Consider the following 26,266-nt stretch of genomic DNA (forward strand, 5'->3'; position numbering starts at 1 on the left):
TGAGGATCCTCACAGTGACATTTTTTTGGCTTGTAGGCTTTAGAGTCAAGAGCAAAGCACATGTTTGGATGATCTAACTTCAGCTATTAAACAGGTCAAATGAGAGTTCAGTGCACAGGACCCTTTACAAATCCAGTGCTAGACACCAATTCTACTTTGATGCACAAACAACTCCAGAAAAGGCATGTACAGATAGCAGAGGAAAGCACAGGAATCCTCTGTTTTACTGCAGAAATCTGCTTTAAGCATGATGTGTGAAACCTACAAGTGAGTCCATCTCACAGGCTGCACTGACTAAAGTACTTTAGCAGATACCAGATTTGATGCAGTTCTTTTTAAGTTTTACATGCAAAAATTCAGGACTCAGCATCCTAAATGGTCTTCCTGGGTTACTAGTGTTTGATTCAAAACTTGGGCTGCTGAATTGAAAACCTCCAATCTACATCAAAGGACTTCAGAGAACGCTGTTAAAGAACTTCCCCACAAGAAACATAACAAATCAAATGTCTTCACCATTTCTCTATTATTTTTCTTGTAAGCTCTACATCTTATAACACAAGCCATATCACTTTTAAAGCCTGGGCAGGAAGGAACATCATGTAATTTTATTTAATTAAAGGTACTTCTTACCTCCACTACCTTGGCGACTTGTATGGGACAGCAAGCTCAAGCGCTTTTCTAATTGCAAAGCTTCATGAGCCAATCTTTCTTCTGAATAGGCTGGGTTTGTGCTTGGATCTTTAAAAGGAAACAGAAAATAAATAAATAAATAAACAAACAAACAAATAAATTAGGTAAGATGGAAAATAAATAAAAATATAAGGAAAGAGGAAAATTTATGCTTGAAATGCTGATTGGAAAAATGCATGGGACAATCTGACTTCAAGCACATCCTGGACATGAGCTACATAGTAAGTTAAAATTAAAAGTGTTGAAGATTTTCAGAGATTATACCCAATATCTGTAATAGTTACCACCAGAGACAAAACACTGAAGAGCCCAGCACCAAAGTCAATAGCTACAGAAATAATTAGCATCCAGCAAGTCTAGAGGACGTGAAAGCTAATTTGACCCACATAAAATCTGTCCTGAATTCACTGGGAATTTTAACATTCAGAAAGACCAAATTTTTCATCCTATAAATTTACAAATCTACATCATAAAGTTCAAATCACAATGATTAAACTGACATCTTCCAATCCAGATCATCTGTTTACAAAGACTTTGCTTTCAAGTTGGATGTTCAGAAGGTCATTAAGTTCAGATGTCAGAGAGAAAATATGCAACCTAGTGGTTCTCTGTTTTCATGTTTAACATAAGACAAGTTAGGATGATATAAACCACTTCTAAAATGTACTGTCATGGATTTTCCCCATACATTTTAGTGAGTTTGCCATTCCAGCTGAGGTTATTTCACTGAAGGTGGCTCATTATATTTCATAAAGAAGTAGAAAGACCAAAACTTAAACAGAATGTGGAAGAAGTCTCATCACTAAAACATGCCAATCTCCTTTAAATCATTTTATTTCCAGCAGGCAAAACAATAAAACCAGATGTCGGAAGTAATCATAACCATTATCCAAAGAAAAACCTCATGGATTCCTTCAAATAGCACTGATGGGTGTGTCAGGTTGAGCAGTTGCAGAGGACATGAAGTTCATCATCATCAGAAACTTCAGTAATTCTTATTAATACACAGGAAAAGTAATTAATGACAGTGAAAACAGATTAGCTTCCTCTCAACTGCTGCTCTTGTATACCTGATCAACTGGGCAGTAGAAGCACACCACAAAAACACTGAATCATTTAATAAGAGGCGGGAAAAGGATGAAAAGGGCTATAAATGGTTGTGATGGAGTTAGTAAGACAAAAACCAGTTGGAAAGACAAAAGAAAAGTTTCATTTTCACCCCAAGTCTTTTAGTTTTAAAAAGACTTGGTTTTGATATTGTCAACACAGCAGTCAAAGCAAGCTCATAATCAGGGGAAGGAGCTGCCAGGTCAGCTGAAGCTCCATGGGAGCTCCTTATATTATCAACTGCTCTGAGAAACAAACTGCCCCATCTCTCCTCCTTAACCATATTCACTTTCTGACCTGTCCTTGGTAGGAACAGAAATGACAGTGATGAGCTTTCTAACTTTCCATGTTGAGGAGGTTTCCATATTTGGTAATGATCAGTCTGGGTAAGATGAGCAGAAAAAACAAGATACACACAGACCATCTGTAACAACATACATTGGAAGCCAAGGGTGTTCTAACAGGGACAAGGCAACAATGCCCATGACAAACAGGGTCTGTGACCTCTGTGTCTCCCAGCTCAGACAGTGTTTGACACACTTCAAACCTAGAACAGAAAACAGGACTGTGATGTGGATTATTTTGTACTCATTCCTCTTCACACTGCAAGACAGCTTACATTGGGCACTGACTAGTTCAAACCTGTGCAACTGCTTACTCAAACAAAACCCCAATGCTTCCACATGGACCTCTGCCAAAGGAAAACACAACTTTTGGCCACCTGCATCTATGGTGCAACCCAGACAGGTCCATGCAAGGATCTGTTCAGTAGCATATGGCATTACAAGCTGCTGCCTATTTTTAATGTCCTCTGCTCCAGTTACTCTGCTGTATCTAGTTGAATGCCTTATGACCAAAAAAGGTCCAAGAAAGATGTTCTACAAGCACTTTGAACATAAAGTTGTCATAACAGATTGGGAAACTGGTCAAACCAAGATGAAAACAGACACTAACCCTTCCCACACCAAGGAACTGTCAATAGGAAAGGTCCTTTCACTTTTCTCAGAATATGACTACTTGAGAAAGGCAGATTTTCAGACCATTACTAGGGCACCTACACAACAACTAGTTTATTAAGTAAATGATGTCCCTCTTACAGACAGCAAAAGATATAATTAAAAAAACCAAAAAGCAAACAAAAAAAACCCCCAGGGTCAAACAACTGATCTTGTCAAATTGGCTTATAATAAAATACAAGAGGAGGTAGGAGGGAAGCTGAAGTCAGAAAGTTTGCACTTCACACATGTTCAATTGCTTCCAGAACCCAAATTCCCTGTCAGCTGTACAGCTACAGAACAAACCAGGTTTCAGCCAAGAACATGAAATCTCTAGGCATACTGTTAATCCTACAGAACTGATAATTTTTTTGGTTAAACTTCCCTTTAAGGACTGTCTATGGATAAAATGAATGTAAAAAATTGTGTTCATAGTTATGTGTTGTGACCTCTCAATGCCCAGTTTTGTGGAAGATGGAGTAGAAGAACCTTCCTCAGCAAGTTCTAGGAAATACCCAGAGAATTAACTTCAAACCCTGACAAATACATATAGAGTCTAAGTTTTAAGTAACTATCAGTCTTACCTAAGTCTTTGTTTCACCTTTAATCTTCTCTGACAATAGCCAGACTTCTACGGAACACACACACACAATACAATTTCCCAAAAGTAACTCTTGGTTACAGATGACCAAGCTCTAATCAGGAAGTTTTCCTACAGGATCAGACTTTGAACTGAAGTCACTGGCAGCCACTTTCTAGGGACCACTCCCTACTGGCATGCATAACCTATGACCTCCCATGAGTGCTATTGTAATAACCCTATTCTTAATGAGGTCTTAGGCCATAATGCTACCAAGTTGGGTTTGGTGGCCTCATCCTCTGCCTTTTGCATGCCCAACACAAAACCTCTAAATAACTGTGTGGCAGTTTACCACACCAGTAACTCAGGGGACAGAAGTAGCATGACCGGTAGTGAGGCAGCTGTCCAAGGAAGTTCTGACAGCTTCTGCCCACATAACATCCGACAGCAGCTCCAAGAACAATTAGTGCCTTCATTTCCCAAACTCTTAACAAATGCATCCTGTCCTATGATTTACTCAGGTCTTTCAATTCATAAATTTTTTATCATTTTCCAATCAACCATAGATCCCTTGCTATGAGGAGAATAACCTCTCATGTGAGTCAGTCATCGAATTCTTCTTAAACACTGCCTTTGGGCAAAGGGGAAGGATTACATCAAATTTAGCTGGACTAAAAATGCCTCTGCTGGAGATTTTATTTTTACATTACGTTGGTGGGTATTCATTAAAGCCACATCAGCTGCTCATCGTGGGAGATTTTGAATACTTTGGTAACATACGACTAAAGTGTCACAGTAATTCAAAGCTCCAGGGTTGTTCAATAAGCACCTGTCAAGAAAAAATGTATCCAGTTCAGTCAGCAGCTACCTAATTGATTATATGCACCTTTAAAATGCACCATTGGTTAATTACTTTGTTAAACAAAATTGAATAAGTTAGGCTGAAAATCTCTCTTTCTATTTTTCTTCCTGTGTAATTGTAGGCACATTTGTAAATCAGGCCTGGACCCTCACCTTCTTGCTAACATCTCCACACCTTGTAAGATGTCTGGAGGAATGAAAAGATGTCCTAAAAGTTTGAGGAGGATCCACTTGGTACAGATACTGCAGAAGGCAGCCACAGAGCTGTCTTGCAATGGCCAAAGGTGTATCAAGCTTCAACAAAAAGAAAGAGCATCAGATGGATCCTCAGCACCACTGCACGCTCTCCAGTCAGTCACAAAGCAGCCTGAAAAAGCTTCCAAAATGACAAGAGAGCATCCAGACTATCAACATTATACCTGGGGTCTTTCCAGACTGCAGGACTAGACTGTCACATAATCAGATGTAGAGAGTACTGGTCTGCCCACTGACCAAAGATATCACTTTGATTGGCTCTTGGGCCTTTGCTGTGTTCAGGTTTGATTCAACATGAATCTTTCTAGTGAAAAAAAGGAGTGCAACACACGCCTGATAAACAAACATTTCTCAAACAATAAGCATGCAATTCAGTATAGATTACAAACCATGCAATCAGTGATTCGTTACTATGTCCATATCTAGACTTCTGTCAAGACAGAATGTAAAATTCTCTGGACTGTTTTCTAAATATCTCTTGAAGGAAAAAAAAAGAGATCTTGCTAGCAGCCAGTTACAGCAGTTCTCTTCCAGCTAGTAGCTGGGGAAAACAAGTCATCCAAAGTCATCACTCAAAAGAGTTCTTTACTTAAAATATTACACTTCCTAAAAATATCTAGATACCTATACCTACATGACCTTCACATTCCTGTCTTCTATGTCTTTAGGGGCATTTTACGAGACCTGATAATGCAGTTTTCAACAAATCAAAACCTCCAATCTGCTAATGGAGATATCAATAGGACTATTTTGGTAAAATTTTGAAAAAATTAATGGACTTCCAAAAGAAATACAACAAGTAATAAACCATAATGTCCTTTTCCAACTTATTTTGGATGTACACATAACGGAATTATTTTTTATCATAAGAATAGTAATTTGATTAATTTCCAAAACATCACAGAATAATTCAGGTTGGAGGGGATCTCACAAGTTCTCTAGTCTGACCTGCTGCTCAAAGCTGGCCTACTGAGAGATTAGACCAGATTGTGATACCTTGCAAGGGTAAATCAAGTTTATGAGTTCCACTGCACTGGATTTTCATTGCATATTTTAGAGATGACATCATAAAATACATACAGCAATCACAGATGCGTGTGATAAGAACATCAAGCTTCTAAGGAAATAAGGTATAGTTTTTAAAACTACAGTCCTGAAAAGAAGATGTGAATATTGTCCTTGAACAAACACCCCTTTCACACCCAGCTTACTAATTCCATTTGGATACTGGCTATTTTACATTTGTTTAAGAATCACTATGGCAAGTAAGAAAAGTGGTCATTTTTCACTCCTCTTCAAACTATTCACTACCATCTATTAATTTCATGCTAACACAAATATTTCAGCACCCCTTTTAACCATATTGTTGAGCTGTTTGTACATTCATTCATCTTGTCTACAAAGACAGACTACATTGATTGCATAACATCTATAGGTTATATTTGTGCTGTGGGTGTTGGTGTCCAATACTGTCACTGTTTTTACCACATTATGTTCTTTCTCTGTACATCTGCCCTTTGTGTGTTTTCCTTGCTTGAAAATACCACAGTGCTTGAAGCATATTTCATGTTAAAGTTGGAAAGGTACAGGCAAAGACAAGATGCCAAATTCAAGTAGCAAACTGTGAAGAGGAGGTTTCTGTAAAAGCTTTTAAATTGCACAAAAGCAGAATATTGCACACATAAAATACAGGTGAGGTTGTATAGCATTTTGCACTGCAGTAAATATGAATTAGACAAGAGGTTTCTTGGTAGAATCTCCAATCTGGAAGTTTTGATGCAGTTACCTGAAATGTACAGATAATTAATCTGTTTACAAGCTGATGCTTTCAAAGGTTGAGTGAATTTCAATACTTGACACATGGTGTGCAGCTGGCAGACTTGACCTTTTCAAGCAATACAGTACATTCTGTGTAACAACATACTTGATAAGGAAAATTATTTTATGGGTGAATCACCAGAACTGTACATGTGTGTGTGCCTTAAACAGATCTGTACAAGCTTCTGAACAGGATAATAAAGGAGAACATAAAGAATATGGTTTTCCCAAGGAATGTGTACATAGGGAGGGACAACAAACTGGAAGAGACAAGGGTGAGATACATAAGAATGGAAGTCAGAGGGCTCAAGGTAGCTTGCATAAATAAAGGCAGAGGAGTCTGCAATTACATGAGCACAATTCTTGACAAAACACTTCCCCTGTCCAGGGAAATGAGATGAAATCAAGTGAATGAGATTTTAATGGCAACTACATCAAGCACAGAAGAGAAATGAAAAGACTTCAAGAAAAAGATCTTCTCTTACAAAAAACACCAAATACTCCCCAGGACGTTCCACATCCCTTCATGCACCTCAGTGAGGTCAGAGCTCCTGAAGGAGGGAAGAGATTGTGGTATGTGGCACAACAGCCCACAAACACCAGAAGGGATAACTAACATGTGAAAGCAGATTTACTCCCACATACTTCTGAAAAACAAATCTTCAAAGATTGTGCTAAAATTAAAATTTAAAATAATAATTTAAAAAAAAGACAACAGAATAGTTGTTTGTAGGCTTAATTTTTCTGGACAGAAATTTTTGTTACATGAAAGATTTAGGGGTGTATATATATGCACACACACATATAGTTATAGATGTGCAGAAAAATGTGTTCAATAGCAAAGCTTTAAGTATAAACACTGATTTCTGTGTTTCTGTTGTTGGGGTTTTTCTGCTTCTTTTTTTAAACACTCCAGTGAATTGAATGCAAACATATCATCACATAAGAAAGACTTTTTTTGTCTGCTATTCTGTTTGGTTATTTAATTTACTTCTGCCTTACAACCATGAGAAAGACAACACGAACTGAGCCTTGTGTTTACTGCATTTACTCATTTTTAATTAATAACTGTTTTTTCATAATTTTCACAAGGTTCACATAATCTAATGATCTAATAATCTAAAGTTCTAATCTTTTCCATCACATTTCCTTCCTGCAATTATCTTAATCTTGTAACAGCAATAAAACCCCACTGAACACTTACTAACTGCCTTACACTTACACAGAAACTCTAAGTATTCCACAAATCACAGCTCATCCTTTGTGATTTTTGCAACCTATTCCTACTGTATTCCAACATCAAACCACAGACAATTTTCTGTAATCTCATTTCTACACTTTTGCCCTGCTTGACAGAGTCATTCTGACTCAATACTGAAAATACTGAAATCAAAAGGCAATAGGCTTTATTATGATGCCATCCAAATTCCTCTTTGAACATTGCAGTACATGTAGCATTTACCATGAAAGAGGAGAAGGGATTTAATCCTCACACATCAGGAAAAAAACTCAAGTTGAAAAACTTAAATGTGATGTGGAGGCCTAAAACAGTTTTCTAAGGCTGACAAGACTTAGAACATTGTGTTTCGGATAAGTTCAAAATGCTCCAGAAATTAGTTTTCCATTGAACTATCAAATAGCAATGCAGATATGGATCCAAGTTAAATGTGTAAGCTTAAAACAAAAAGTTAGGGTTCCTTTCAATTCAATTTGCCATCTTTTAGTACTGTTAAATAAAAGAGGGCTGGAGTTAGCAATATAACCAGAAATATGAATGAGCCAAAGCAGCAGGGGGAAACTGGGTACATCCAGCTTATAAATCTGGACGCTGACATTTCAGAATGAAAACCACTCTGCACTCCCTCGGTGTCTGCGAGCTGTTCTTACACCAGCAGCAGTGGGTGTGAGACATGACAAGTTCCTACTTCACTTGGTTACTCTATACTTCCTGCATTAACCTGGGAGCACTGGACGCAAACCAAAAGGGCCTTTGGTCGGGGAGATGCCGCGGACGATGCAGTCGAACAGGAAGCTGATCTGCTCCCCTTCAGCACAAGAGAGGAAAAATACACCAGCCCCTGCAAGAAAGCACAACATAAATATGTATGGTTTTCACCTGGAAACACTAGAAATATATTTAGCTAAAGCTATTTATAACATAGCAATCAAAAGAGTTTTAAGTGCAAGGCATGAAAAGAAGTCAACAAGATATTCTCCTAGGAAAAGAAAAAATTCAGGTCAGCACACACACATACACAATACCACAAACACATAAATTCATTATATGTGAATTCATTAAATAGCTGTATAATAATTTATGTTAATTTTATGACATTCAGGTATTAGAGTAGTGTCCTAGAATCATAGAACAGCCTGGTTGGAAGGGAACTTAAGGATCATCTAGTTCCAATCCCCCCTGAATGTCAAAACAGACACTTTCTTCTCAACAGCTGTCCAGGTCTTTAATTCTTATTTATCCCTAAAATTTTGTAGGTCAAACTTAACTATGCAGGAAGGCTACTTAAAGCATCTTCAAAAGAATGAGTCAAGTTAATTCTTCTACTTTTAACCAGTTTTAAGCAAGAGGAGCTTTTTATATACCAACAAATTAAAATTTGGTTATATTGCCGGATTATAGTATAAATTTTTCCTAGACTAAATCCTATGTGTCTATTATTAACAGAATGTAACACAACTCCACAGGTTGTCATCAGATCTTTACCCTTTGCTCTGTTCTGATATTTGCTTTCCATTCATTAAGAATAGCCCCAAGCAAAATTAGAATGAGAATCACTAAATAAACAAACAAGTTATGAGCTCCATGACACATGGCTACATGAACAACACAAAAGACTAGAAGGGCTCCACAGAATATTTTATAAATTGTCAGTCTAAATATAAATCACATCAGGGGAAAAAAAGTATTATTAAAACACCAGACAAAAGACCACCCCAATAACTAGCAATTTCAGGGAAATAAAACTTCAATACCAGTCAAATGGGAAATTAAATTAGTATATAGACCTTGAAGAAGTGCTGGCACTTCACCAGAGCCAAGCATACTAGAAAACTCCAACACCAAATCTTAGACCTGCAGTAGGATTTTGCACATTACTTTCCTTGTGCCTCAGGCCCCTAATCTGGACATACATTTGATTTCTGTGTCTCTAGCCAATTCTGAGCTGCATATGTTTTTTTTCCAATTTTACTCAAAGAAGCAGAGCTGATCTTGACCAGAATGACTGCGTACCCATCACTTTCCAAACATATACCCTGTCATATCCAACAGGATACTCATATTTCACTTAAGCAATCAATGGATACACTTTTGACAACGTGACAAAGGTGTGTGATTGAAACAAAAAGGGTAATAGAGAGTGGACCACAAACCACAATACCTATTTGAGTAAATTAAGTATAACCAGCAAGCTATGAACTAACCTCTCCAGGAAAAACATATTCTGGTCCACACTCTTGTCATTCTCAATTTATGTCATATCTAGGTCTCTGCCAGTTCTGCCTAAATCTATTCAAGACAACATTGTTAGAGACATTTTCATAACTTGATTTGTCACTCCACCACATTTGCATCTCTTCAGATCTTACCTATCAAGAATTCTTCAGCCAAAGAAACAGGAACACACCCTGGCTTCAGGATCAGAGGCTATCTAGGAGACTGCAACACTAATCATACAGCCTGACAGATATGAAGGTTTTTGCCGGTGACTCACTTGTAGTCTTGCCCCATTTCCCCTCCCCAGGAGATGCCAAAGTCAGAGAACATTATATTAGGATAAAAAAATTCTGAGTGCATTGTATTCAGGAATTATTTAAAATTCAGCTTTTTCTTTGAGTTGACTTCTCCTCCCTGAGCAGAGTAAAGAGAGTCTACTGGAACATGACCTTTGCATTCCATGCACCATAAGCAAGCAGGATATAGACACAACATAGCAGAGGACATTCAGGTTCTAAAGCACAATGATATATGATGTGGTTTGATAATTCAGCAGAATCCTATATCTCCCTGTCACCACTCAGGGCAAAAAAAGATTCCTCAAATACTTTTGTACATAAAGAGTACATCTGGAGCACTTTGCTCTTCTATAACTTTTTCCAAGAGTTAATTAAACTCTATAAGTCTTTGACTTTAATTGAAACAAAGAAAGCAAATTGTGCATATGAGCTGGCTGCTTAACTCAAAGGATTTTTTCTGCAAATAACTGTCAGTCATTTGGAAATCCCAAAACCAAAAGTGACAACCTTTATATAACCAGCGCAAAGAGTGTATGCCCATGTGTATATGGATACAAATCCAACATAAAAATACACTAATTCCTTTGCAGATTCTGTTATTCATATGAGCACCTTAATTGCTGACCGACTTTCACGGGAAACATTTTCTTTCTGGCTTTGGTAGGTAGAACTAGATTGCAAGGGAAGGGAGAAGTCTGAGAGTCCTTGCACAAAACATAAGTGAGATGAATGAGCAGGTAGGGCTCAACTAAAGCATATATAAAAGTAAGTAATCACATTTCCACTTTCTTGAGAAAACTGAGAAATTCACTATTGGAAATTACAGATCTCAGTCATGTGTTGGAACAGGTTTGGTGCATAGGCATTTAGAAGCCAAAGAATGTGTGGTATGCATCACTGTAATACCATGCAGCTGTTCACCAGACTAGAGGGCTCACTCAGCTCTCTCCATGGGCTGTGAGACTTGGTGAAAAGCAGCCTCCAACCACTTGCACAAGACTGAAACACTCAGCCAGCCCCTGTGACAGTCAGCAATAAAGCACTGTACAGTCCCTCAAACATTCAGGACAAGTTGCCAATAAAACTTCCATGTACTTCTTAATCTTGCCAATGCTGATTTTAACTCATCATATTAAAAAAACAAACCCATGGACAAACACACTTTCAACACGGACAATAGCCAAAAATTACGTACTTCAATCTCTTTAGTGTTTGTGAAAGCAGGGAGGAAGAGTCAGTTCTTTCCCATTAATTACTACTCCTAACAAGTGCCAGACAACACTAGAGCCTGAAGCCTTTGAGCAGCAGGACAGGTAGGAAGCACAGCAGCTCTTTCTATGGCATTCAGCATGTACATCCCAACCCTGGCCCTGAGCAGCCCCCTTCAGAGGGTATCTCACACTGCTCTTCTCTCTGGGAAAAATGGCAGAGTATTCCTATTGTTGCCAACTAAGATATGGGCATGACAACTAAAAATAGGTAAGTAGAGAGAATTTTGGTTGTCTGCAGAAGGCCTAAGTAGGAGACTGCACAGAATATTTTCACGTAAAAAGAAGTTTTAATCTATGCAACCCAGGATTTTTAAAAAAATTCCAGATTTTGCACCAGTTTAACCACCTTTACTACTTCTAAAATTCAAATAAATGCAGGAGGGGAAACAGGAAAGGAAAGAAGGAAGAAAGCACCAAATTTTATTAAAACACCAAAACAATCACAGAAATACTCATGCTCATCCTGCGATTGGCATTTGTTCTTTCAAAGGGCACTAAGGGTCCTACAAGTCCCTTTCTTCAAGGAGATGCTGTCAGAAAATACGAGGCAGCTTTAAACCAGGCTCTGGCAGCTAATCCTGAAGCACTTGAACATTGGAGAGCCTGAATTCTCACAGTGTTAATGTGCCCTTTTATTACCCTACTTGAATTTTTTCACACTGATCTGCAAGTGAAGATTCTCCTGGCACCTGGTCATTTTAACTGGTACATGCTAATTGAGCTGGGAACTTGGGAAAGTGAGAGGCTCCTTTTTTCCAGCCTGCTCCTCCATGTAAACCTCTCAACTGACTGCTAGGCCAAGACACTGGCGTTTTTGCAAACCGGGTGTGACTAAGCTTCAACTACAGAGAGAACAAAATTTTGGACCAGAAAATATCTTCTTCAGAAGTAGAAAGAAAAACTTTTAATCTCTAGCAGTACAACTGTGATGTTAAGGGCAAGAGGAGTTTAGAATGTAAATGCTCTTCTTCCTATTTGTGAATAAACTTGTGTGAACAACATCAAAAATGCACCTAGATTTAATGCTTGAAATCTCAGCATTATCTCAGATGGTTTCCCTCTTCCTGGATTGAGTGCCAAAGCCTTTGGAGTTGAATTAAACCTGGACTAAGTAACAGAACATAATGAAGTATTTTATATTTATAAAAACTTCTGTGAGGAAGCAAGAAACAGAAAGATAAAACAAATTCATATCCTTTTAGACCTCAGTTCTACCATGGATATACCCAAAAAAGTTCCGCTTCAGTTTGGGGCTTTATGTGTTTTATTATGGAGAGGAGAGGCATTTGAATCACAAGATTATTGGTTCCTTTTAATTAGGTATTTGTTACAGTGATATTTAAACCTTAAATTCACTAATCCTCTGCATTCACAGCTCCACAGGATGAATGTGAGCAAAGATATAGTTTAACCTGCAGGAAAGTAACATTAATAATAGAGTCTGCATAATATTATATTACACTCACATGACAGAGTAATAGAGTAATGGAGAGTGCTTTTGTTTAGGAATCAAAACGACTTCTGTAATAACATATCAATTTTTTTCCTGAACACTACTTGTTTGCCTCAAGAATTCCAGAGGACTGAGGTAGAAGATACCTGAAGAAAAATGGTCTTTCTCTTTACCAACACACTTCTGTCAAGAAAAAACAGTTGTATTTTTCTTTAGGTTCTATTTTCAAAAAGCCTTTTCTTATAGTGCCAATATTAAATCAAATGTTTAGAATAAACACATATTTAAATGTTGTTATGCCTGATGCTTGACTGCTTAGTTAAGGGCGACAACTCCTTTAACAAAATCAGCTTGAATTTGTGAAGAGTTTCCAACTGTGGCAGGCTATTTTGTACCAAATTCTATTCTGTTTTTCTCTTTGAATGCACACATGCAGGGGAAAGGCAAAAATACCTTTTCATGGCAACTGACAGGTCTCAGCTATCAACACAAACTTCTTAAGAATGATCCACAAGGTAGTGGGACCCTTTCCAAAACACTTTTCTAATCTTAAAAAAATAATAATTTCATCTTTTTAAAAGCGTGCACATAGGAGAGCTACTGATGACCTCCTGTTTCTTACCAGAAACTAGTGTAAGTTTAAGGGAGGGAAAAAAACAGGAAAAACCACCACAGGTAATTCAGGTTCCATCACCTACAGTCCCTCATTTCACAGAATCATTGAGGCTGGAAAAGATCCTGACATGACTGAGTCCAGTCTTTGACTGGACACCACTGTGTCAAGTGCCATGTCCAGTCATTTCTTAAAGACCTTCACGGATGCTGATTTCACCACCTCTCCAGGCATCTCATTTCAATGCTTGACAACCCTTCCTGTGTAGAAATTAATCTCAAAGCCCAACCTAAACCTCCTCTGGCACAGCCTGAGGCCACTTCCTCTCATCATGTCCCTTGATGTCTGGGAGAAGAGACCAATTCCCACCTGGCCACACCCTCCTGTCAGGTCAGAAAGAGGTCAGGAACTTGGGTTTCCACTCCATAGAAGTATAGCAACCAGAATTTACATGCAGAGCAACAGTATGCAAGTCCCAGGAAGAATATATTTGGATCAACTCTGAAATCTGCTAATTTTTCGGTTTGTTTATTGAAAAAATTATGCAAGTCAAACAACTTCACATCCAAACTGGCAATCTGCACACCCACCTGCACTCACAGATCATCAATTCAGCATGGCTTCAAACTCTGCTTATGAAATTAAAACCTTATTAATAATAAACCTAATGATATGTTATTATACCCGTGCATTAATTAACTATCCTTCTCAGATCTTCCATACATTCTATCTGAAGTGAGAATTGAGAAGTCCTAAATTGGCCATTGGAACAAGAGATTTATCTCCATATAAAGGTGTATCTTAGCTACTAGGTTGTAGAACCTAGTTTCAGCTTGCTTGCTTTTATTTTGACCCCATAAATCACATGGCTCCATCCCATAGTTACAAAGCTGCTAATAGGGAAGGGACCAAAGAGTTCTTCTAAATTTTAGGAGCAAAAAGTCCTCTCTGTGATTTAGAAATTAGCATTTACACAATGAAAACATTGATGCTGCCTGTAACCTCAAAGCTCCATATCACTTTCCCCTCAGCAAACAACAAAATAATTAATCATAATTTAATAATGTGAACACTATGCCATTTTACCTTATCTCTTGCATAACACAAGCCATAAAATTTCATTACCTTATTTTTGCTCTGTGTTCAATAGCAGCTTTTGACTAAACATCTTCTGGAGAGCCACAGGGCAATTTTCAGCCAGGACTGCACACAGTCACATGTCTCCTGAACACCAGAGTTGAAGCCTGCAGAAATCTACTCAGAACAGACCCTCTGGTAAGAGGCTGCCTGTTTGATAAAGTAGCACAGCTGGTTCTGCAGTCTCCACTTGGAATGAAAGTGCATTTACATTTCTGCAAAAGGCATCAAGCAACATTTAGAAGACAGGTTCCATTTGTACTTACAGAAGCCGCACCTGGTACCCCCTTCAAAGATGAATCCGTTTGGGACAGCTCCGTAGCGACGCAGATCTGAGAGCTTCCACTGCCCCATGACACTGGGAGGAAGGTCTTTCACAAGGACAAGGATGTCATTGCAGAAATGCAGGGTAGCAGGCCCACTCTCTAGTTTTGTGCCAGGGGCTACAAAGACTTGAAATCTATGAACTATCAAATAAGGAAAAAAAAAATTACTACAGAATATACAAGTGTTATGTAAGTCATTCTGCTCAGCTGTGGTACTTGGACCAAAGTCTGCCCACACTGTGAGACTCTGGCATCAAGATCTATGTCAAACCCAGACAGCCACATCTAAGTAGCTGTAAAACCATTACTCCCTATTATGCCAGTTTAGGATTAATTAATTTATGCTAAGTCTTCCAGGCTAATCCCTATCTCACATGAGTCAATCATCCAGCCCAGACTTCACTTACCTCTTTGATTGTTGCATCATTACATGGGTTGCTCTCTGTCTCCTCCTCTAACCTGTGTCTCTCTTTCCCACATGCATGCACAAAAATAAAATGGTGCTCAAGGAGCCCAAAAGCCAAGGCTCAAAGAACTAAACAAATCTCTCTGTCACTGACTCATCTGCAACCTTTAATAAACTGCTTCACTTCCTCCCGAGCAGAAAAAGGAGGAAAATTACATTTTTCCACCTCTGTGATTCTTTCATGAGTTGGTGATGGTACATGCCAAGACATTTAAAAATGACTAGAAAACTAAGTGATTTATAAGTAACAAACACTTTTGGATGTCATTTAATTTTTCACATTTCACATCCTGAATTTTAAGAGTGAAGAAAGAGAAAGAAAAATAAACGCCTATCTCATTCAAGTTTACAACATCCAGGTTCAAATCCCAATTCCAGTATCATCTATATTGCAGTATCCTTACCTAAAGCAGCTGTTCTAGGCTGCTCTCCCATTTTCTCTTCCAGGGCTATTGTATTCTGAATAATAAGTTATTGGGATCACTTCAAGGGCTCAAATCTCAGTATTTCAAAGGGAACAATTTAAGTGAGCAAGCATAAAATTCTCAAACAATTGTTTGGACCTCCACTACTGCTCTAGTTTCTTTCATAATGTGATTAGACACACACACACAAAAAAAAACCACCCAAGAAACAAAATATATACAAAAAACCCACAACAAAATAAAATAAAAATAAAGAAAAAATGCTTGTCTTGGTAGAGAGAAGCATCAAGACTCTCATATTTCCACAAAGAGGCTTTTGGTGGTGTTTATTAAGAAGCACATAAATTTAGCTTTTGGTTAGGCATCAAATATCACACAAACAGCTCTCTGCCTATGAAATCTACAGGGTAACTTCCAGGTACTCTCAGTTCTTACATCCACTCTTCCCTGTTTCTTGCCCATGCTTCTTCAAGCACCATGAATTTCATCTGGGGCTGAGTCTTGCTTCTCATCTAACCGCTTGCTATATTCTTAGTCACGATCTGAGCTGTAAGCCAACTCCTCATCTATGACATGCATTTGCTAAGTTCCCTAAGGCTTCAGCAGAATTAGCCACAAAGTCATTCGAGTGAAATGTGCAAGGAGACAGAGATAGATCTAACTAACCACAGCTCTGCTTACAGCTCTGCCAGTGGCACTGCTAGGGAGCAAATCAATAGTCACACCATGTCCCCTTTTGGGCACGCAGTTGTTACGCAATCTGCTTAAACATAAGCTATGAAAAAGACAGCAAAACCATTATGATCAATAATGCTCAGAAAGGAATCTTTAATGTCATTTGCACTCCTCTGCTCAGTTGACTCTGCCCAGTGTTTTGCTGGCAGTTAAACCATGGGAGAAGCAGCATCAGGATTCCTTCTGCTTCATAATTGAAGAATGAAGCCCACTCTTCACATGATCAGTTACAACAGCTGCTAAAAACAAAGAGCTCCAGCCCAAATTCTAGACCACTGTCAAAATCTGAACAAAGCAAAAGGAAAAGCATATTTGAAAATGAAACTTTTCCATACACTGTTTTCTTAGTATTTTGGAATTTTTTTCAAAATTCTCCCCCTACATTGACTTCTCCCACTCTATAAAAAAAATTGTGAAGACAGAGGTGAGTATATTCCCGAACAAAAGGTACTACTTAAATCCATCACTGTCTCCAGCCCATCTTTTCCTTTTCACAGCTATGCACTGACCTGCAGTATGCTAACTTCTCAAAATGAGTTGTGAGCCCAAGCACATTCCAGGAATCATATCCATCTCATCTACTAAAAACTGAGAGAAAACACTGGGAACTCCAGTGTGAACGCCTCCATTCTGTGGTCCTCATTCAAGAACAGTGTCAGCTCCTTTCACTTTTTTTTTTCGCTTCCCAGACTCTGAGGTCATCTCTCCCTAGCCTATTTTTATCATCCAGCCACCTTATTTTCAAGGCACACAAAGGCACCCTTACTACACTTTAAGAAAAAACACCAGTCACCATCCTCTCTTCATCTACATCTTCTCTCTTCTATTTCTGTCTACTCAAACTAGACTCACTTTGACTTTGTTCTCCTAATCAAACATGCTCTGAAAGATAAAATTCTGGAGAAATTTCCAATGCTTTGGTTTATTCTCCTGCCCCCAAGTTTTTTGAATTAACTTTATACACAGTATTTCCAGTTCAACCAATTACACTTGTTTTCTTCCTTCTGCATTTATTCACTTGCACACATGCAATCTCTCCCACTTCACCTTTACTCCATGGCTGCATATGTCATAATCCAGTAGGCTCTATTCCTACCTCATTCACAGTTTTCCTTGAAAAAAACTCTTCACTGCTTTTGCATGTCCTCCAATGCCAGCCGTAACTCTCACATACAGACTGAGATTACTCCAGCAAGTGTAAGATCATTAAAAAAAAAAAAAAAAAGACCTACTCTGTCATATTCAAATACTCCTTCAGCTTTAGGACAAGTCTATGCTATATATAGATTTCAAACCTAGTTAAAAAAAAAATAGCACTGGAAGACTTTAGAGCTGTATCTTCAAAATGCACCAACCACTCCAGCTACTCATGCTTGTATTGTTCAGCAACCCCTCTAACCTTGCCTGTTATGCAAGGCTTCATGTTTGATAGTCCTGAGAGGTTCATCCTCACATCTCACTTCTGACAGTTCAACATATTTTTACTGTAAAATTCCCGGGCCATCTTTCTACATATGTACTGCAAAGGAATGAGCCCACAAATCCAACAGATGGCAGAGCATATGCAACAAATGATAAAGATTGCTAATGTGTGTCTCCCACACACCTACCCTCCTTCCCTAGTTATGACTAAACAAACATAAGACAGATACTATAGATTACCAACATCACTCTTTGTTCACTGTGGTACATTTTTAAGCTGCTAACCAAGAAAATAAAATAGGAGGATGGAGAAAGGTGAAGTTAGCTGGAAAGAATTTGTCTGATGACACTATTGCAAAAAGTTTTTTTCTGAAATGGCTGGCTAGAAGCAATGAGAATTACCAATGCAACACCCAGTAGGTTGCTCAGCAAACTGGACATGAACTGGCAAAGTTCTGCTCAGGACTTTGCATCTCTTAATTCAGGCTCCCTCTGAGTCCTTTTGCCAGAATCCCTGAGTCAGTTGTAGGACCAGAAGTAGAAGTTTGATTACTTTATTTCAAAGCTACACACCATCAATGTCAAAATCAAAACCCCAAGTTTAGATCTGTCATAGTTATCCATCAGTATTGGGTGGTACTGCAGTCAAAACCTATTGTAAGGGATATGTGCTTTCACATCTAAGAGGGAGTTTCTCCACTCTCAAATGAGTGACAATCTTGTCCTGATTTACAGTACAGTCTTGTACTGTTTTATTTGCATTTTAGCTTCACTTTTCTTGGTTTTTTTTACCCTGTGGGGGGGAAAAGAAGAAACAGTGTGAGAAGACAAAGGTTACCTTCCCCCAAACTGTAGCGTATTCGTACATCCCACGCGTACATTGTTTCCTTGTTCTCAAATCCCAGCATCACAACTTGGGAGAGACAGATGATTGCGAGCGTGTGATTCAGGCCTTCGTAGGAGAGCCCAGGATCCAAGCCACAGATGTCTTCTAAGGTCATGCTGCTCCTCTCCTTATGCCCTTTTGCTCGTTCAGATTTATCCTTGTACACCAGCATGAGCAAACAGTCTAAAAGGAGCAAAACTGTCAGAGATGATGATGCAGAGCACAGCCCATAACAAACTTCTCAGCACTCTGCTGCAATACAAAGGAGCTTTAGACAACTGCAGAATCAGCTCGATCAAGTCAATGTAAAACTCTGATTTCTTTTCCCAACCCACTCCCAGCTAGTTTATAGTCCTTGTTTTCAGGATGCAAACACTGAAGGCATGTTTCAAGGGTAATCTGCAGGCTCAGAAATAAGGAGGCCAGTAATAAATCTTCCCCATTTATTCAAAGTCCAGTGGCATTTCAGATCCTCTCCTGAATCTGGCAGGGACTGACTCATTAATTCTGAGCTATGCTAGGATAGCTGTTCACATTACAGACTCTAAAGACCAAGAGGCTATTGTTGTCTGTATTTTCATTAGAACATACTGAACCACAAATGAAATTCTTACAGTAGCTCACAGATTACCCAACCACTAAATGGCAAGCAGACTGTGCTGTGAGTTTGTTCCTGTCGGCTCAGGTTTCCCAGTCAAATGCTACACAGCAGCCATTGCTAAAAATCATTACGTGCCACACCTTCTTTTATTTATTTTTTAGTGTTTGCTTATGTCACCAGTTGTTACTGACCCCTTCCTAGAGGTGTTTATTACACAGCAACTATGCAATGGAAGAAACCAGTTAAAGGGCCACAGCCCCATGGGGAAAGCAAGCATTTCACAAGCAAGCCCAAAAGAAAAGGGGAGTGACCTCTCCCACCTTTCGCATTTATGACAAAAGCAGTCCTCTTGCTCCCACATTCCTTTCCTATCACACAGCACTCTGATGCAGATGAAATTAATGGTCAGCATCTACAGCTTAAGTTGAGCTACAAACCACAAAAGACCAAAACCCCGTGCACCAATTTTACTGGGGGTGGTCCCCACAGGGGACTGGCAAAATCTCCATCCACAGAGATGAAAAATGACTGAAAGAGTGAACTGTCTGCTAACTAATGCAGAGCTTTGCACGGATCCCCAATTGTCTCTGTGCACCTGTTAGCAAAAGCAGCTGCAACCACGGTATTTAAACATTCTGCAATACAGTTGTGTGTCTGAAGAACGGCTATGGTGTACATACTAGGAAATGCAAACCACCAGGGGCTGTTTTAGTAAATCTGGCTAATTTAGCTAGAATAAAAATAGTATTTTTGAGGAATAAGCTACGTTATCAGTCAGGCTCCACCATCTACCCCTTCAAAGCTGGGTTACTCACATTAGAAACTCGGGGCCTTATTCACAGGTCTATATACCAGCTCTACAACCAATAGATGCCCTTTCACACAGGGAGATTTCACAGATTTAGATGAGATAGAGGTATTTAAAACACTAAAATATTACTGTAACAACTCAGGTAACAAAGAATTACTAAGAAGCCTTCAGTCATTCTAGCAAGACCCAAGAAAGGCTGCTATAATGCAGATTCACGTTTTGTAAGTGTTAGCAACATTTAGCCCTGAAAAGATGTACTTTTGGGCCCAAATGTTTTCCCTGTTGGGAATAGATAGGGAAACCTGAAGCCGACTTTTCCCTCTGCAGCATTAAAACATCAGCTCTGTGTAGCATTTTCAATTTCCCCTTCAGAAGCATAGAAACGATCCTATTTTTTTTTCTTCCTTAATTCAAAATGTCATTTTATTTTTAAATCGAAGTGATATTTTCTGTCAAAACACTGATTAAAAATAACTACAGAGCTTACAATGTCAGCTTTTTTTTTTTTTTTTTACCCCAGCAATCACCCTGAAGAAATAAGTTACCACCCCCCCGAAAAATTAGGGAGAAAAAAAAGTGGATTTTGAACGGGCACCAAATCCAATGGCTGTGCTTTGGAAAGTCACTTTCGCCGTTGTTTTTAGTGAGCACAGGAGCTGCCCGCGGCCGGACGCGGCTCCCGGGCAGCGCAGCTCGGGCCGGCCCTGCCGAGGGCTCTGCGGGCGCCGGCCGCGGGGAGCCGGGCACGCTCCGCGGCCCCGAGCCCCGTCCCCACCGCCGGGCCCCGCTTACCTGCCACCGGGGAGGGCTTGCGCAGCACCAGCCACCTGCTCTTCCACTGCAACGAGAGCAAAGGGACAGGGTTAGCCGGGGCCGGGCAGGGGAGAGCGGGCTCTCTCCCCGCCGGGCAGGGGGGCGGCGGTCGGGGACCCCCGCGGGCCGAAGGGGCGCTGGGAGCGGGGACCTTTTTTCCGTCTCTCAACTTGACGTGACCCTCCACCACCACGGAATCCGTCATCTTCAGTCATGATTCCGGACAGCTGCGCCGGCTGGCTGCGCCCGCCCCGCGCTCCGGCCGCCCGAGGGGTCACTTCCAAAATAGCTCCGTGAGGGCTCCGTGAGGGCTCCGTGAGGGCGGGCGGGCGGCCAGCGCGGCACTGCCCGGCCCCCGGCACTGCCGCCGGGTACGGGGGGCTGCGGACCGGCTCAGTGATTCTTTGTTCACGTGTTTTAATTCGGGGTTGGGGGTCTTTGATTTTTTTTTTTTTTTTTTTTTTTTTTTTTTTCTCTCCAACGTTTTATAGCGCGAGGCGCGCGGGGCCGGGCACCCGGAGCTCCGCGGACCCGCTCCGGGCGCGACCCCCGCCGCGATCCGGCTCCGGACTTTGCCGCTGACCGCAGGGGCTGCCCCGCGCCCGGGCGGCCGCAAAGCCCGCACTGGATTCGCTGCGTGGAGCGGGGCCCGCCTCTGGCCGGCCGAGCCGCCCCCTTCCCGCACCTTCCTTATAATGCCCAATTGTCACTTTTCAAAGTGTAATTACAGCTCTCCTTGGCTCCCAGAAGACACTGCCAAGTACCCCAGATAAAAATACTCTTCTCACTTTTTTTTTTACCTCTTTGCAATGCAACTGTCACGAGATAACAACCCTCACACCAAACCCGAAACAGCTTACAATTAATAGAATAAGATGTGTTAATGATGTCCTCAGATTTATTTCCACGAGAAATGGACTAATTAGAGTCCATTATTCCAAAAATACTCGTGCTGCATCTTATTTGATGGTAATTAGTTCTTCAGCTTTTTTTAAACAGCACTACAACACATTTTTCTTTCAGCAGCATAATAGAAGGGGGTTTTTTAGATGTTTGCATTTATTTCTTCCTTTTAAATCAGTCAGTTTGCATGGAATAACATACAATTTAATAAAACCATCTTTTAAGTGTGTTTCATAATGAATTAGGAAAGTGGTTGTTCAACTGGCTTTGCATTCTAATTCAGTTTCAATATAGCATTAGGAAAAATATCAGATAAAATTTCACCAGTACATTTGACTTTGGTTTTCATTTTAACCAAAGCAATAATCACTTAAAGGGGTGAAAATTATGGAGAATTAGTTTCCATGGGGTAATGCTCAACAGAAAGGCAGGAGGCAGATGCTGGAGTGCCCCATAGGAATGTGACTGATGTCAGGGTGTGAGAGCTCAGGACATCTCACATGACCTGGACATCTCCTTGCCATCCCTGCTCTGTGCTTGTAATGCAGTGTTTGTCACCTCACAGCTGATGATCAAATGATTTTCATTTAGTTCCACCAAGTCAATGCAGTCACAGTGGATAAACAGGCTGCTTTGAAAGCCACTAATTATTTTTAATGCATTCAAAGTATTCAAATTAGTATTAGCTAGAGATTTGTCATTTAGACCTTTGAGGACAGAAGACAGACCATTCAATATATATTTTAAAAGTGTGTTATTGTTTGTTGCTGTGTACTGATACAAGCAGCATAGATTTTGAAAACAGGACAGCTGAAAAAAACTATACAAATTGTAAGAAACACCAATCTAACACCTTTCCTATCAAACAGCCACCTTCTTTACTGCAAGAGAAGAGAGTATATGCAACATGAAACTGCAGGATCAAAACTGTGCACAGTGTGGATAGATATTAATTTCAAAGTGAAACTGGAGTCACAGTGCAGACATTCAGAATGTCTTCATCTTTGAGTGGAAACCTGTTCCTGATCAATCCCTTCCGAAGGAAAGCAAATAGTTCCTTCCTGCTGATGCAGTACCTGTCTCAGCAGCAGGTACAGTCATTCCTGTTACATGGCCACATTCATTCCAGGGCATTAAGCAAGCCAGACTCATACTGCAAATGGCCAGGGAGGCAGAGCCACACAAGAGTCTTCAGCTTGTTTTGAAATCAAGATCCCAGAGGTGGAGATCAGTTTTTCAAGCCAATGTTTAGTACCTCAGAAAAACAAACTAAAGGCTTTAATCTTGGGACCGACAGTATCAATACCTGAAAAACATATCCAGGTGCTTACATCTGTCTACAGGAAATGTGTATGACACTTGCCTTAAACTAGGAGCACCACCAGCTGAAATTGAGCCTTACAGAGAGATTTTTGGATGCTTTCCAGCACAAAGTGTTATTTCATCCTTCTATCAGCTCTCAACCTGTAGAACAACCTACAGAGAAATTCAAAGTTCTTACTGTAACTTAATACATAACAGACTAAGTTCAAGAAACAGAGGCTAATGTTTTTATTAAACAGTTTACATCATTAATCTGTATTAGCATTGTTGTATGTTTGTGCTTACACAGATGCAAGTTTTGGTTATTTTTCCTTAAAAAATCTCTTTTAACTGCAGTTAACATTCACCACTACTAAGAAACCCATGAGGGCACTGCAGGTACTGTAAAGCAAAACACACATCTGAATATCTAGGCACCACTTTAAAATTATATTATTTTAAAAAACAACTTTTCATGAAAAACTTAAGAGAGTTCATAAATGTTCACTACCAGGGAAGAAATACATTTCACATCAACACTTAAATGTACACATCTGACATGGCTAAATGTTCCCTGTAATAGGAAAAAAAAAAAAAAAGAATTTTCCATTCTTTGTCAGACTTTTCTGTTGAATCATTTTTACCTGTTTTTGCTAATACAGCTGAGTCCACTGCCTCTAAACAGCTGTATATTGTAATAATTGCTTTGATTGTTCCCATAACAATTCCACAGACCATGACAGTAAAGCCTGTGGTTTATGATATCACCAAATCCCTAAGGAAAATGTCAAACTGCACCTCAGGCATCCAATTGAAAAATCTGTTACAAGAAAGCTTCTTTCTGAATTATCTAAATAGTTGAACAACTTGTTAGTACAAAACCTAAGACATCTTCAAAACAATGTCAAATTAAAGAAACGTTTAGGGATTTATCATCAAGGTGAAGTATTTCCATAGCTATCCTCAGGGCAAGGAGCAGATCACAGTCTGCAAAAGGTCCTGGCTGTATCAACCTAAATCAGCTGCTCCAATTTCTAGCATTCTTCAGTGAAAGACTGTGAGCTCTCAGGAGGTGTTGCATTAACCTTGCTGGAAAATTGCACACCAGATTCAGCAGAGCTCTGAGACACGTTCTTGATTTTACATCAGTGGAACATAGTGTTGTGGGTTGGCGAGGTTTAGAAATTTTTCCCATTATTATGTTAAGCTAGCCGGGATGGCTCTCCTATTAGCCGTTAAGAGCTGGAGATAAAGGACTGCTGAAGCAATGATGGCCCATTAGGGAAAGGTGGAGTCCTGCTTTTGTGTTCCGCAAGTAAGAGGACACTGGGGGTAGGAGCACACACAGCTCGCCGGCCGAACTGGAGGGGAGAGGTTCCGTTTCTCCTGTTGGGATCAGGCTTCTTGGATTTGGACTGCTAAAGCTTTCTGCTAGCTCTGAACAACTGGGAACTGGGACGCCCACGGTGAGCAGAGTTTCCTTCCTCTCACCCTTTTCTTCCACCTGGGGCGGGTGAGGTCACCTGGCCCCCTCCCCTGCCCCTGCAGCAGCCGCGACTGAGACGCCGCCCGCCCTGCTCCATCGGAGAGCCATCGGTGACTGACAAAGGGACTGGGACTGAATTCCATTCTGTTCTGTCACTGGTTTTCTTTTTTTTTTCTTTCGTATAGCTGATGCTGTTTTTGTTTGTCTTGTAAATATTTCAGTAAAGAACTGTTATTCCCAACCTATACCTTTTTTGTGCCTGCGAGTTCCTGAATTCCCTTTTCCTGGCAATACTGTCCCTTTAAACCGGGACAGATCTTGGCGCCCAACGTGGGGCAGAGGTTAAGGAATAACAGTTCTTCAGTTGCCTGAAATTGTTTTTTTTTTTTGTGTGTGCTAGCAACATGTGGTCCAGTTTAATCTGGTTTGGGCTGCACGTGTTCATACATGTATATCTCCCATTTGCAAACCCTTACATAAGCATGGGCCCTGTAACTAAGGCTACTGTGACTGTTATCGAACTTGCTTTATGGGTTGATAAGGTGAGGAATTCATGGATTTTTAACTTCCTTTGGACGGCGGGTACATGGATTCAGGGATACCACACACTAAATGCATGTTTTTGGGATTACTTTAATAATGGCACCTACTGTGAGGGAATAACACCAGGGGAAATTTTCTCCCAACCCCTCACCCAAATTTTTGGGTCTACCCCACCAGTTTTTGAGGGGTTCAGATTTCCTCTGAATGCTAATGATATCGTACAGTGGCTGGTGTTACTGATAGGCTTGTCCTATTTAACATTAAGAGATAACGGGGGATTGAGCTGGATAACAACTCTGATACCTACTCCAGGAAATAGGGATGGTGCTGCAGACATTGACCCTGCCCCAGAGACTAGGGATGCGGCCACAGAAACTGACCCTGCCCCAGAGACTAGAGATACTGCCACAGAGCCTGACCCTGCCCCAGAGACTAGGGATTCTGCCCCAGAGCCTGACCCTGCCCCACAGCCCATCTCAGAAAGAAACCAGCCGGAGTGGGTGGGGCTTCTAGTGAAGGAGATACGTGAGATGGGCCAGATGATGAAGGAGTACCTCTCCCCAGCTGGTGACAAGCCCTGCCATAAAGGGGGAGAATCCAGTGATGCTGTAGTGGAACCCATAGGTGTTACATCTGCCCAGGGTCCAGCTGAATTGCAAGGGCACTCACAGCCAGCAGCAGTCGCCCCTGTAGAAACTAGGAAGTCTAAAATGAAAACAAGGCACCTAGACAAAGAGGACCAGAGAGGAGGGCCCTCACAACCAGCAGGGGAGCCAGAGGTTGAAATCATCACTGAGTCCCTGTCTTATGAAAATCTCCGCAATCTGCGGAAAGATATTGCGCGACGGGGCCGGGAGGCTTTGACAACTTGGTTACTTCGGGTCTGGGACCTTATGGGTACAGGTGTGCACTTGGATGGTACAGAGGCAAGGAATTTGGGATCCTTGTCCCAGGACTCAGGTGTGGACCAAATATTCGTAAGGGAGCCAGGCCCACTTCCCCTCTGGGAGCGGC

At 40.4% G+C, this 26,266-nt stretch overlaps 1 protein-coding gene across 2 annotated transcripts in view; it reads right to left on the reverse strand.

Annotated features, from left to right (window-relative positions):
* Nucleotides 1-21,420, reverse strand: part of DOK7 (docking protein 7) — a 59,868-nt gene extending 38,448 nt beyond the window's left edge. The window contains exons 1-6 of one of the 2 annotated variants that reach the window (XM_033061109.2): nt 21,170-21,418; nt 20,998-21,043; nt 18,746-18,976; nt 14,800-15,000; nt 8,265-8,384; nt 631-738 (exon numbers count right to left, since the gene is read on the reverse strand). In XM_033061109.2, the coding sequence (XP_032917000.1) occupies nt 631-738; nt 8,265-8,384; nt 14,800-15,000; nt 18,746-18,976; nt 20,998-21,043; nt 21,170-21,223 (760 nt within the window). In that variant the 5' untranslated portion in view covers nt 21,224-21,418. Of the gene's footprint in view, nt 1-630; nt 739-8,264; nt 8,385-14,799; nt 15,001-18,745; nt 18,977-20,997 lie in introns of both variants that reach the window. The other variant, XM_033061108.2, reaches the window with a different exon arrangement.
* Between the last annotated feature and the right edge of the window lie 4,846 nt (nt 21,421-26,266).

The sequence above is a fragment of the Catharus ustulatus genome, chromosome 5 (assembly GCF_009819885.2).
Source record: "Catharus ustulatus isolate bCatUst1 chromosome 5, bCatUst1.pri.v2, whole genome shotgun sequence".
NCBI classification, from domain to species: Eukaryota; Metazoa; Chordata; class Aves; order Passeriformes; family Turdidae; genus Catharus; species Catharus ustulatus.